The 14,036-nt window shown below is 40.2% G+C and overlaps 2 protein-coding genes across 3 annotated transcripts; both read left to right on the top strand.

The window, feature by feature from the left end:
- Window positions 1-352: 352 nt before the first annotated feature.
- LOC117265251 (gamma-aminobutyric acid receptor-associated protein-like 1) lies at window positions 353-5,472 on the top strand. Its single transcript, XM_033639639.2, has 5 exons — window positions 353-557; window positions 2,403-2,492; window positions 2,606-2,684; window positions 4,143-4,261; window positions 4,907-5,472. Exons 2-5 carry the CDS (start codon window positions 2,403-2,405, stop codon window positions 4,970-4,972), a joined length of 354 nt encoding a protein of 117 aa, XP_033495530.1. The 5' UTR covers window positions 353-557; the 3' UTR covers window positions 4,973-5,472.
- A 184-nt stretch (window positions 5,473-5,656) lies between these two features.
- On the top strand, window positions 5,657-13,347 carry LOC117265456 (early activation antigen CD69). Of its 2 annotated transcripts, XM_033639951.2 has the most exons (7): window positions 5,657-6,037; window positions 6,287-6,385; window positions 10,309-10,413; window positions 10,678-10,806; window positions 11,220-11,371; window positions 11,568-11,665; window positions 12,811-13,347. In XM_033639951.2, exons 1-7 carry the CDS (start codon window positions 5,899-5,901, stop codon window positions 12,935-12,937), a joined length of 849 nt encoding a protein of 282 aa, XP_033495842.1. In that variant the 5' UTR covers window positions 5,657-5,898; the 3' UTR covers window positions 12,938-13,347. The 2 variants fall into 2 exon arrangements, with proteins under 2 accessions (XP_033495842.1, XP_033495843.1); XM_033639952.2 differs by lacking the exons at window positions 5,657-6,037; window positions 6,287-6,385 and adding an exon at window positions 9,953-10,223.
- Window positions 13,348-14,036: the final 689 nt, after the last annotated feature.

Genomic DNA, 14,036 nt, shown 5'->3' with positions numbered 1-14,036 from the left:
CGTTCTCAGCAGACTTACTGTAAGTGACGTGATCACTGACATGTGGCTGAACAAGCTGTTTTCAGGCTTTTTTTTTTTTTTATCATCAGGAGAAAAGGAACAGAACAAGTTTTGCACGTAGCCCGACTGAGGCGTGATCAATGTGTCAGTGTGGCCTAATTTTCCCGATCTGCTATTGGTTATATGCGCCATCAAGCAGAGAAAACGGGGCGATAACAGACTGCTCTACTCGTCCAATGAACGCACTGCAAACCTGCCCTTGGTTCCCGCTGATTCGACAAACATGGCTGTCAATCTATTCACTCGTCTCTGATTGGTCACTCCCAGACGCGGTGGGCGGGCGTTGCAGCGTTTGTTGTTGTTTTCCTTGAACAGCAGAACCAGTGGACAGTCGACATCTTTGAAATCTATCGCATTCCTGTATGCTATGGCTGTTTTTTAAGCCAAAATTGACACTAAGGTTATTGTTTTGAGAAACTTGACGACACAAGGGACCAGTGGAATATATTCTGTATTTGTCGTGTTTTGAGTGACACTTGTTCTTGTCTTTTTTAAAGGTATGTGAGCAGTAACGTCTTCTCCAACCGTTAGCTTCAGATGTTAGCATTGTTAGCATAGCTAGCAGCATAAACCGCTGATTTCGGATACAATTAGCAAATAAAACACTTTCAGATTCTATATTATAGACGTACAGATAGCGATTCATGTAGCTATATGGTTATTTTCTGTACATCAGTATAGAAATTAAGGCAAGTTAGCTGCTCTAGATTCTGGTGTGGTAAGTGACGTGGCGTCACTTCACGATGACCCAAAACACCATGAATCGAGAAGCTAGTGTCACCGTGACCACATTAGTCTGTGTACCAAATAATGAGAACTGTGACGAGTTTGGCTGTCAGTAATGGCAGACTATGAAGAGATATTGTGTGGACGGATATCGTCCTTTATTGTGAGCACACCCTGTACTCACCGTTACTGCTGTTTGCTCCACCCACAGCTAGCTCTGTTGTAAACAGTGGGATAGATTTGGGGGGTTTGATATGAAAAGAGAGTTGTGGTTATTCTGTTTGCAAAGGCTCCCTTTTCTGATCTGATGGTAAATTTTAAAATAAAATCTTAAATAATCCCATAAACATTTTATATTGTGATATCAACATAATTATGTTTTATATTTACTACAAATATTCTCTGGAAATTTAATTAAGAATCAGTTCGTTGATGCAATAAGTAGATTATAATGACTGTTTTGGGGAAAATCTAGAAAATTATGTGGAAAAAATGCCCATCACCACATCACACAGCTGAAGGTGTTGTCTTCAAATGTCAAGTTTTGTTCAAGGATTCAAAGTGTTTATTGTCATATCCACAGTGAGGAAACACGTTCCCCTGTACAATCAAATTCTTCCTTTGCTGACGGCAATGAATACCAGAAAAGATATCAACTAAATCCACACTCAATTATAAATAGACAAAAAAGTAAGCAATATAGATGAAAAAATATGAAAGGAATATACACCCAATAGGGAACAAATAGACAAAGATAAGAGCAAGAGCAAACATTGTATGTGCAAAAGTCACGTGCAGACTGGATGTGTAAACATGGTCTGAAGTAGTGATGATTATGACTCTGTTTCGCTGTTTAGGAGTCTGATGGCAGTGGGAAAGAAAGAGTTTTTAAGTCTAGTGGTTCTGCATTTCACACTTCTGTACTTCCGGCCTGAGGGTAGAAGTGTTAGATGAAAACATGAATATATTCAATTCACCGTGTTATACATCATGAAAGAAAAAAAGAGCACATCCTGTCACTTGAGAAGTTGTAATCAGTGTTTTTTTCACAATATATTTCATTAAAAATAACCAAACCCACCAATTAATGATATGAATAATAATAATGAAAAATTACACATCATTTTGCTGCTGATTCAATTAATTTATAAACTGACTAATCACTTTAAAAGTCAAGATATTTAATCGGATTAATGCTGTAAATCCAAATACAGACACACAGCAGTCTTGGTCAGTGAAGCTAGAGCTCATCAATATGTGATACATTCAGTCAACAATAAATAAGTCCTTGTGTGATACAGTCCTTTTCATTGATCTCCAAACCTTCCCATAAGGTGGTTGCATACAAGAAGATACATAGGAATTTAAGTTGACAGATGTATATTGTCACACCACCCACCCCATAATATAGCCACTACATAACACTTGATTAAAAGAGAGCTACAACTCATCTTGCAGTAAACAATGATGCGCTCTTTAGGCGGTCAGTATCACTTGTTGACTGAATACACTGGTTGGTGAAGTCAGCTCTTTCTCCTTTGTTTGCTTGGTAAATAATGCTATTGTGAGGGACTTCATGTTTTCCTGTGTTGTTTGTTTCCTTGTGTTGTTTTCAGATGGGCAGTCAGTACCAGCGCTCAGTACCACTCGAGGTGAGGAGAGCAGAGGGAGAGAGAGTTCGGGCCAAGCATCCTGACAAAATACCGGTCAGTACGACATCTAGTAGTGTGAACTTATTTGTTGTTGTGTATATTTTGGCACATGAACACATTCTTTTACTGTTAGTGACGACTGATTTCTCTTGGGTCTTTTCAACTAGATCATTGTGGAGAGGGCCTCGAGGTCACGAGCTCCTGAGCTGGACAAGAAGAAATACCTAGTGCCCTCAGATTTAACAGGTGAAATACACAAACACTTGCAAAAACTCAAAAGCCCAGTTTCAATCTAAGATTCGAACAGCTCAATCACTGACAGGTTTATTGATGGCTACTGTAGCCTGACCACTTTGCTTTTGAGGGTGATATCAAATTGATAATTGTAACTTTTAACAAATTGATGCATTGTGAGATAGTCATTTTTAAAAATATAACATGAACAATCTTGACAGGGATCCCTCAGATTCGATATTTTAAATAATTGTGACCAGGATATATATTGAGTGGGAGATTTACAGTTTACAAATACGCTCGTCAGTGCTCTCTGGTGGACAAACTGTGTAACAACTGTTTATATATGATAGTGATTAAGTTACACTTACGCAAACATCAGCCAATGTATTGGTTACATAAGGCACCTGTGACTTGGACAAGATGATTTCATGTTTTGGCAGGCAGCTAACTTGCTGCTGACGCACCATCCAGTCCTGGCTGGATCAGTCAGTTGTTGTCAGTGATGTAGGTGTCAAACTGAGGATGGCACTGATCTGTCTGCCTTTTTCTTGTGCGCTGAATGTGTTAAAAAAAAAAAATTACGGCGGGCATTTTGTCATAGCAGGAGAAAAGCACAGGTGTATTTGATGACATTAATGATTGCTGCAGGCCACTTATGTGAGGCTGTGGTATTTAGCTTCCTGGCTCGCTGACATGCCTTCCTGCGACACCTACTGAAATTTAGCCGTTTTTTTTTTTGTAGTTTTTTTGTCTTTCTTATTAAATTTAATAATAGTTATCTTAGTAGTGCACCTTAGTGATGGATGAAGCAGTCCTTTTTTAAGCGTACTGAATCACTGGAATCCATATATTAGAAATATTCATTAACCAAATCATTGGGTGCTTCACCGGAGTTCAGACTCTGCGTAGTCCCTCTCGCTGACCTGAAACACGGCTGAACGTTTAGTTCAGCTTGCCAACTAGTGAACGGAGACTTCAGTTGGATAAAGATACTGTTTGCGAACTGAAAGCTGATGTCCTACCCTATTATGTTCAGCATGTACGGTATGTTTACACCACAGCTTATGATTAGATTAATATTTGGTACAGTGTCGTACTCTAAGACATGAGAGGGAGGGAGAGATACGGGCTCGAGCAACTCGGCAACTGTCCATCACTCGCGCTCACCTTCACTTTATTGTATGTTCCCTAAACGAACACGCTCCTTCGCTGTGAAAGCAGTGAGTCAGTGCGTGTTCGCGTAAACTGAATTGAGAAATGAACGCATCATGTCAGGAAGGAATTCAGTTCAGTGTGCACACCCAAAAGATTTGTTGACACAGCAACCTGATTAGTTTTCTGTCTCAGGACTTATCAGTGACCTGGTCATATCCCACCCTTCCCACTTGTTTTCTTCCTCTCCATAAGAAATGATCGTGACCCTCTCTGACTTTTTCTTTCTCCCCCTCCTCTTTCTTCTTTTTTTAGTGGGTCAGTTGTGCTTCCTGATTCGTCAACGTGTATCTTTGAGACCGGAGGAGGCGCTCTTCTTCTTCGTCAACAACTCCCTTCCCCCATCCAGCTCCCCTCTCTCTGCTGTATATGAGGTAACTGCACCTGTCCAGACACATGTTCACACCAGGATCCTCCCCAATACTTATACACACACGCGCACACACACACACACACACACACACACACACACACACACATACACTTGCAGCACCAGTAAAAACATATTTACCAACCATTAGCTATTTGTGAGCTTGACTGCTTCCAGCTACATGAATGCAAAGTTTCAGTTTGCACAGAAACATTTTGAACCTTTCCTCAGTGACACAACAAACCAAACACACACAGTGAGACAGCCTAGATCTGCTTAGACAGCAATGTTGCTTCGCTTTTCTTGATTTCACAAATAGCCTGCCAGTAATTCCATGCAACACTGAAAGAAAACAGATAGTTGTCATTCTGGAAGTGAAGTCATAAGTTTGTTGCGAGGCCAAAAAAAGCAGTTTGTGTAAGAAGATTTAAAGTGGCATGTATTTAGAGTCATTTTCTGATATGAATTTTCTAAAAAGCTTTGTATTCCAAGTAATCAAATGAGGCCGACAGATAAATGCATTTATCATGTCCTGATACTTCTTAAGCACACAGAGCAGTTTTATGTGGTGAGTGTGGTGTGCCAGCCTGTGTGCACACTCTCAAGTACACTTGTCACGCTAAATTATTCATTCTTTTTTGTGTTTTAGGAGCACCACGAAGAAGACCTGTTTCTCTACATGACCTACAGTAATGAGAGCGTGTACGGTGCCTGAGGGAGGACAAAAGACTGGAGAAAAAGAGAGAGACAAGAGAGACAGAGAGAGAATGAGACTGTCTGAGGAATAAAGAGTTTGTTATGCTTCACACCACTATTATTGTCTATATTAGTTTTGATAAGCAACTACAGTACTTGGTGGAAGACGGGCTTTGCTCAAGGCAGAGGGGTTGCTGGTAGGGTTTACCTTCGTCAGTATTTCGGGGTGAGCGTAATGTATATTAGTAAACTTCAGGTTTTGTTTATTCCTTACTTGGTGAAAAGAGAAAGAGTGAATGCAAAAGGAAGTTATCGAATTATGTTGAGAGATCTCTCGTAATCTCAGTCATCTGTATTTAATGCAAATAGTTTTCTTTTTTTTTGTAAATTAATATCATAAACTTTTGTGGAAAATAAAGATAAAATTGCATACATTTCTGATTCTGTATATTTCTGTGTCTCCATCTGCCGCACCTGTGGTTGAGATGTCAATAATAAAAAGGCAGAAATGAACATTTATATTGAAACCTTTTCATTCCTTGATGTTTTATTACTTTGAAGGATTTTAACAGGTTTTCAATTTGAGTAAGGTCATTCCACAGTACGATGCTTATTAAAAAGCATGCTGAGATGATACCTACCCACACAGGCGCCTTCCCCCAAATACACTTGTACACTACATGTGGTTTAGAGGAAGCACAAAGACAGGAGAAATCTTCATGGGGAAGTGTTTGGTCTTTACCAATTACATGAGTCATACTGGAAACTTTTAAGTCTGGGCACATACAGCAAAACTAAAAATCACCGTTTTGACACTTTATTATTGTAAAAGGCACCCGATCTGCATTTGTGTCTGCATGAAAAAAGGTTACATAACTCAATTATCAGTCGGCCTGAGAGACTTTCGCGGCAAATCGAAAGTTAGAGACACAGAAGAGAGGAGCCATGGAGATGGAAGAGATCACCAAAGAGGAGGAAAGACCTGAAGAAGGTGAAAGAAATAAAGAAGATGGAATAAAGAAAGATGAAATAAAGAAAGAAGATGAAGGAGCAACAGAGGTGACACCAGGGGACAAAACTAAAGGTAAGAGAAATTTAATTAAATCATGCAACACTTAGTAAGTGTAGGAAACAAGTTTAACTTGCAGTGCATGGGGAAAAAATGTCAATTTTTTTCAAACAAATATTTCCCAAAAGTGACCTGAAACACTAAAAAAAAGGGCCAATATTTTATTTTATATTTTAGTTTATAATGCATTGAATATTTTGAAGTAAATTCCAGCTGGTTTATGTCTGTGAAAATGCATCTGTTTGTATTTTTGTCTGTCTTCAGAGGAAGCAGAACCAGACCACTACTCAAAACTACAAAAGCCATCTGAAAACATCTACTCAGAGGCTTTTTATGTCGGAGCTCCGGCTAAAACAAACACAGGTACTGTCTTATATCATGTGTACGTCCTCTGTTTAGTGTACAGCTGTAACACACCCAGTGACAGCATGTTTCAGCATGTGTATGGGCACACCTGCCTGTCCTTGTGAATTAATGAAAGGTCGTCTAATTACACATTTTGTTTTTACGCTACTTAGTAATATTTCTCAGTAAAACAAACATTTTAGGGCATTGCTTCAACTTGCCTCCACTGCTGAGTACTCATTGTGGTCTTTGTGGCACTGTACATAAAAACTGTGTCTTAGAAAACAGATTGAAAGAAAGCAGAAACACAGTTGTGACAGTTTAAAACCACATCAGCAATTCTGTGAAAACATTGTACGCTTAAAAATCCACTACAACCTGTTATTTTAAAAAAAAAAATCAAAATATACACAAATTTAAAAAAAAAAACATTTCTTCTTTCACTTTATTGTTATTTTAGATGAATCAGCTGATAATTTTTGCAGTGAATTACTTAATTGTGAGGTCTATATGAAGTCTGAAAACTGTGAAAAATGCACCATCACATTTACCCAGAGCCCAAGCTGACATATTAAAGCTGTTTGTTGTGTCCAAACAACAATCCAAAAGCCAATGATAGTCAGTTTACCATCAGAGAAGAGCAAGACAACTTTTGAGGAACTGAAAGCAATGACCAGAATGACTAAAATAACTAAATAATGACAAAGCTCTGTTCGTAAGTAAGCAAGTAACAATTCTTTTCTTTTATCTGTTTTTTAAATTAATCAATTTATAATAAGTATGATGGTAATTTGCCTCAGCTCATTAAAAGTTCTGTGAATCTTCTGCATAATAAATTGAACGTCTCTGCTACAGTTAGCTCCAAATATTAAATGTGGACTGGATGAAAATTTTGATTAGCATATAATTATGCTCTGTATAAAAACATTAATTTCAATACACAGACTAATGCAATTTATGTATGTTTTCTGATGCTTTAAAAGTTTTGATTACATTATTCATTTTTACAAGTATGGAAGTAAAAATCGATTATTAAGTTATGCTTAGCTGACAAACACAAAGTTATTCTCTTAAAGTTATACTCTGCAGGATTTTCCTTAAAAAAAAAACTTTAGATTCACAGAGCAATAATCCCTCTCAATTATCACTTATGACTCATCAGAATTGTGTAGTGGTGTATCTCTCCGCAGAGACTCTGCCTGTATTTTGTTATTTTCTGTGTACAGGATGCTTGTGGGCTGGTACCTCCACAGCGCTCAGGTGAGATCGGGGCTTTAAAAAAAGGTAGTGACCAGGTGTCACATCATAAGAAGCAGGTATCCACACATGACACAGTGCTGAAAAAAATCAAAATCCAGTTAGGTGAAATGCCAAAAGAAGGTGAATCTTGGGTTGGCTTTTACTTTCATCTTCACAGGGGAGCATGTTTCCAAACTGTAGTCTGCATAGTATACCTTTAATCATATATGTGAGTATATCTCTAATAAACAGGGGTGCACCAACAGGAGAGGCACCCCCCCCCCCCCTTGCTAAAGAAAAAAAAACAACTTAGGTTTAAGGTTTAAGGGGCCACTTATGTTGGCACATTTTGCAATGACCAGTGACAAGTATAAACCGCCCTAACAGTTCTCCCTTTGCTCCCCCAAAAAACCCTAAATGAGGCCCCTTTTAGTTTTATCGAAAACAACTATTGACGCAACTGTCTGTGCCCGGGGTCCTCCAGAGTCTAGGATCACCACTGATGATATAACAGTACTTGCTGCACTAGACACAAGTCTGTGTATTATGTTTGTTAGAAAGCAGCAACAAAATGTATCTTACACTTAATGAACTCGATGGACCTCGTTCACTGTGACTGTATCACGCTGTGACACACCCACATGGAGGGATTACTGAACAGGCCTACTGAGCACACACCCATGGGCTCAAAGTGCCAGGGGCCCACTTGGCCTTTACCTGCAAAATGTCACTTATATTAATACTAGTCCATACCCATTGGTAGCTTTGTCACCTTCTACCTATGCCAATCCTCAATGCCTATGTGCAGTTTCACATAGATTGACCACATCAGTGAGTAGAAAAACGTGGGACAGACAGAATGACTGACTGACAGAATGACACACATACAGTTTCCTTACCATGACTTAGTCATACCAAAAATTAGGAAAAAAAACAACACTGGGCCACAGGGGGAGCCACAGTGATCGGTTGCATTTGAGCCATTTTTAGGCATTTTTCTGTTGTTATAGCGCCACCCAGTTGCCAATTAGAGTTAAATTTCTCCAGTCACCTTGAGGCGTCCTGTTCTACCAAGTTTAGTAAAAATCGCTATGGTGGTTAGGCCTAGATAAGAAATTAGCTCTCTAGCGCCCCCATTTTGTTTGATGGGGCCAATAATGGAGGGGTCCCCTCAGATTATGTGTGGTCATATGCCTACAAAGTTGCGTGGTGATCAGTGAAACCCTTGAGATGTTATACACCTTTATGTGATGAGCCACGCCCTCCGCAATATTCATTGCCTTATAGAAGCTCAGTTTTAGTAAGTTTTCCAACTTTTGCCAAGAGGGAACTTTAGATATTAGTCCCTAGATTATGTTCACCGAGTTTCATGCAGATTGGTCAAACTTCCTAGGAAGAGATCGATTTGAAGTGTTTTTCAAAAAATTCAAAATGGCTGAAAATCTGATATAACCGGAAGTTATGGGTTCTGAGTCAGATTTGTTCCTCATGAGGAGAGGCATCTCTGTGCAAAGTTTCATGTCTCTACGACATACGGGGCATGAGATATGCCCGTTCAAAGTTTGCAATTTCAATTGGTTGCTATAGCGCCACACCCTTTGGCCAACTGATGTAATATTGCTTCATTTGCATCCTCCCATGACCCTCTACCACTGTGCCAAATTTCACATGGATTGACCAAGTCAGTGAGGAGAAAAAAACAGAGGAAACAGGAAACAGGAAAACAGAGACACAGACACACCCACAGACAGTTTTCTTCCTTATATAGTAACCCCCCAAAACACATACATACAAACAAACAACAAAAAAAGAGGAAAAGAAGTGTGTGTGTGGGCCTTTTGCATATTTGTGTCTCATTATCTGCCCATGCATATTGCACTAATTCAAAAGAAGAAGGGAAGCAGTGACACAATGAAATAGCACAGTTTTGAAAGACAAGCCTCTAACTCTGATAGTGATTGACACGCAAAACAAAGTAAATACAGCACACTAAAGCCACTACATATCAAGTTATTATATCTTCTTTACCTTGGTAGAATGAAATAATCGCCCCTTTGCTTATAAGAATATTTTGTTCGTATTTTTGAGCTTCAAGTTCTGAAGTGCCCTGAGTAAGGCCTGTTTTGAGTCCTTGTTTTTAACTCAGTATCAGTGAAGACTGTATGCTCTGTCTGTCTCGTCTGAAATGACGTCAAGACACATTTCCTATCTGTTGTTTTGGAGTACAGATGTCTCCCGACCTACAGTATCTGTCTGCCACCCTCTCACACACGCTCATTCTTACACAGACAAAGAGAGATACAGTAAAAGTTTTGGAGAGTTGAAGGACAAGCCGAGCACTGTGCTCCATGAATAATTTAGAGATCAGTGAATGCCAGGTTGCTATGACGACAAGACAAGGACGTAGGGGGGCGTCTTAAATCACAGTCATAGATGTGAGTCAGCAGAGCAGGCAGACGGAGCAGGACAGGGCAAACAAGCTTCAACACAAATCCCAGGACAATCTTCTCCATGTACATCAAATTTTGCCGCAGCTATGGCGAGGACAAAAAAGATGAAGCCAAAGAAAACTTGTCACCAGGGTCCAAGTTATCTGTTGAACTGGAGGGAGGAAAAGGTAGGCCGGAGCCTTGATGGTGCTTTGTGTTTGTGCTCTTTATCAAATATCTCTGTGACACCAGGCTGATGTTTTTCCTCCTCAGGCAAAGAGACTGCTGGAAACACACGTTGGTACCGTGTTGTGTGTGTGCTCCTCGCCATACTCTGCCTGATCCTGCTGGTGATCGTCATTACCCTCAGTCTGAAACGTAAGTATCTGCAGCCATGATGGCACCATAAAAACAAACAACAACAGGCTGGAGTATATTTTTAACACCCTAGCAGATCATGAGAGGACTGTATGTTTCACTGGCAGTGCATATGTAAAAGAAAATATATATCAGGATCGCTTTGCTTTTGGTTTTTGCTCATAACAGATACGGGAATAAAAAAGTGTGTCCGATTGCACTGCTGTAGCCTGCAGGCATTGTTCTTTTCCCTCACAACTCCTCCCACTGTGCTCTGCTTTCCAGTCCAATCTGGCACCACAGACTGCCCCGAGAGAGTGGAAACTGCAGAAGTAAACAGGGCACTTCCTCCATTTGAGCCTACGTGCAGCCAGGAGAAGTGCCAGGCTCTCTTCCCCAGGATGCAACCCAAACGTGAGTGTGGAAAACACTAAAAACCCTAAAACCCAAAAGAAAAACAAATGATACTTTCTCAGTCTCCCTGTTTCTAGTGACAATTCTGCTTTCACATTTGCCAAAATTATTTTTTTTTAGGCCTCTGGGGAAGTTAGTTCATGTGGTCGTGTGTTTTTAGAGAACTGAGAATGTTTTATTTAATCTATGCTGAGAATCAGCTGAGTTTAATCAGCTTTATTGTTTCCTCTTTGACCAAAATCCTTTGAGATTGCTACGTAGTTACACACAAACACACACAAGTACAGACATTTAAAAGTGCATGCATGTATACACAAACTATGGGCAAAAAATGACAAAAAAAACAATAAGGAAGATACAGAAAACTTTTCCTCGTTGGAGAATTTTCTGCACTGATCCCTCTCTCCTTACAGATCTCGACTGTCGGCAGTGCGCTGATGGATGGCTGACTTTTGGCTCGTCATGCTTTTACCTGTCCACCTACAGGCTGAGCTGGGACGAGAGCCAGAAGAACTGCAGCGCCAGAGGAGGAGCTCTGGCTGTTGTTAACAGCTGGCGTGTTCAGGTGGGCCTGATGTCACTTCCTTCCCTTTAGCCATGACGTTTTAAGGTCCAGTGTGTAGGATTAGGGGGATATACTGGCAGAAACTGAATACAATAAAATAAATATCAGGTTAAATCACCTGATACATATGTTTTTGAGAGGAGGCATCAAGTAAACCCTGGTTTTATGTAAATATTAATGGTGCTTTCTCTTCTAGGACTATCTCACTACGAAAGGAAAAATGAATTACTGGATCGGGCTGAAATACCATGGGGCCGAATGGAGCTGGGTCAACAATGCTGCGCTGACAAAGAGGTGATAAAGGGACCAGTCATCTCAGCTGAAGCACATTTTATGCATGTGGTCTCTGCTTCTTCTTTTTTGTAATCTTGTCCCTTTTTTTCATGCTTGTTAACATATATATTTGGGACACTGATGTTTAGATGTGTAGAGATCAGATTCCATAATGTGCAAGTTTTGCATTTTCTCTGAAAGTGTTTTGGGTCGGAAGGAGAAAACTACACTTGAGTTCATCTTTATGGAATTTCTTTCAGTCAGAATCCTCAGTGGCCATTTTATTAGGTACACTTGCACCATCTACTGCAATCCAACATCACTGCCTCAAATTTTACCTTTTTTATGTGTGATACGGCTTTCATAAGGGGGCGGGGCAAAATCAATTGGCCACGCCCTCTAAACATGAGCACGGACCGCATGTTTTTAGCGGAATGCACGAAAATCAGCACACGTCTATCATGCCCAGTTGCACAAAATAGTCCCTTGGACCCATTCCCTTAATCCAACAGCCCAATCCAACGGCCATTTTGAATTCTGTTGTTATTTTTGGCATTTCCAACATGTTGTATTTTAACAGACTCCTCCTACAGAATTAATCGGACTGACTTCAAAATTGGTTTGTGCAAGCTTGACTACTGTGTGATCAAAATTTAATACAAGATCTACCTCACATTGAAGGGCATGCCCATGGCGAAGCGTCGAATTTTTGCTCTAACTTTGATCTCCACCAAACTTCATAGGATTCATAATAGTCCTGCCCTGAACGTATCTATATGACAATATTCTGTGATACTCATAGCGCCACCTAGTGGCGACAGGAAATGACATGTTTTAGACTTTGAAGTGCTCCTCCTGGCACGTTGACCATATCCAATTCAAATCTGGTCATAGAGGCCTTAAAACCTTGGTTATGTTATATTTTTTATTTATAATTTTCACAACTCCAACAATATCCTTGTGAAGATAGATATTCTGGCAGGACTGTTGCACTGAATTGCAATAGATTGCACAGGTCTGCCTAATAAAGTGGAGTGTATATCATAGTGCCCAAAAAAAACAAGAGAACACCCAGATTTATTTTCTGTCTGCTTTCCTAAAATATAATAACCACAACATCCTTTGATCACAACGTGAAAGTCAATATTCTCTCCTTTTGTTTGTAGCTATTGGGCAGACTTCACATCAGAGGGGGATTGTGGGATCCTCAGCACTGACAAGCCACGTGCGAAGAACTGGATCAAAGCTTCCTGTGGAGCTGCCACCTACTTCATCTGTCAGCTGCAGCTCTGATGACGTCTGTCTGTCTTCTAACAGAATAATGAGCAAACCAATTTTCTATCAACCAGCATCAACTCCTCCATAACACTCTAAATACTGTATCTTTCCACTTCACACTTTAACCAGTACTAACCAGCAAGGAAATGTAATGAAGCATTTAGATGATAGTTTTTTATGTGAAGAGATGCTTAGTCAGATTTTATTATATATTTTCTTGTAGCATTGTGTTGCCTTATTTGTATTCTAGCATGTCAGCTCTGCTTATAAACACTTACTGTGTAAGCACTATCCAGTGAACTTCACTCTTTCATACGTCTTGACTGCTGTCTGACTTTTGTCCCACAAATGGGGGCTAGTAGGTTTGTTTCAACATGGTTTTATTCTCATATAAATCTGTTCATTAAACTACATAATAAGTTAAATGTCTGTGTTTCACTTTATTTTAGCTTAGAATACACCACTGCTAGTCTCTGTTTTGAGGTTAGGGTAGAGGGTTCACCCTTCTTACAGTACCCTTAACAGACATAAAGTTTGTCAATCTTGGGTAAATTGGCACTGACTTCAACATACGCCCTGAGTGCCTGAGCCGGGCACCTGATGTCATAAACCAGAGAGGACCCACATGCAGAATCACAGGGCAGAGTCAGGAGTAAGACAAAAACCAAGGCTTTACTGAAGATTTCAGGCAGGCAAAGTACAGACTGTTCCAAGAGTTAAAACCAAAAATCAAGATTATCTGGCAGAGGTACAGAGGCATCAGACAAAGGTTGAAACCAGGTAAGCAGGCACAGGTCAGAATCCACAAAGGCAACACAAACAACAGGTGGGATATGAAGTAGAAGCACAAACTATGACCGGCAAACTGACTGGTACATGCTCTGAAAACAAAACGAGCAGACGAGCTACAGGTGTGTGGGCCAGCTGGGCAGGCAGGTCACTGCTAGGTTGATGAGCAGGGGGCTGTGTGTAGGAGAAGCAGCAGGAGGGTGGGGTTAAGAGGAGCAGGAAGCTCCAGCAGAGTCCATGGGTGTTTCTCAAAGTCAAAGAGGCAAGGCAAGAGTCCTCCCTACCATTCAGTGAGCACACATTGGAACAGGCTAATGAGTGTCCC

This window comes from Epinephelus lanceolatus, chromosome 10, assembly GCF_041903045.1.
Source record: "Epinephelus lanceolatus isolate andai-2023 chromosome 10, ASM4190304v1, whole genome shotgun sequence".
NCBI lineage: Eukaryota > Metazoa > Chordata > Actinopteri > Perciformes > Serranidae > Epinephelus > Epinephelus lanceolatus.
The sequence above is the reverse complement of the archived record's forward strand: the minus strand, read 5'-3'. Positions and strand labels throughout refer to the sequence as shown.

Excerpts from the sequence above, each read along its gene's own strand:
- LOC117265251 (XM_033639639.2), top strand. The coding sequence starts at position 2,403 with ATGGGCAGTCAGTACCAGCGCTCAGTACCACTCGAGGTGAGGAGAGCA. Across the intron at positions 2,493-2,605 it reads AGCATCCTGACAAAATACCG|ATCATTGTGGAGAGGGCCTC; the intron begins GTCAGTACGACA and ends CTTTTCAACTAG. Across the intron at positions 4,262-4,906 it reads CTCTCTCTGCTGTATATGAG|GAGCACCACGAAGAAGACCT; the intron begins GTAACTGCACCT and ends TTTGTGTTTTAG.
- LOC117265456 (XM_033639951.2), top strand. The coding sequence starts at position 5,899 with ATGGAGATGGAAGAGATCACCAAAGAGGAGGAAAGACCTGAAGAAGGT. Across the intron at positions 6,386-10,308 it reads TCCGGCTAAAACAAACACAG|GCAAAGAGACTGCTGGAAAC; the intron begins GTACTGTCTTAT and ends TTTCCTCCTCAG. Across the intron at positions 10,807-11,219 it reads CCCCAGGATGCAACCCAAAC|ATCTCGACTGTCGGCAGTGC; the intron begins GTGAGTGTGGAA and ends CTCTCCTTACAG.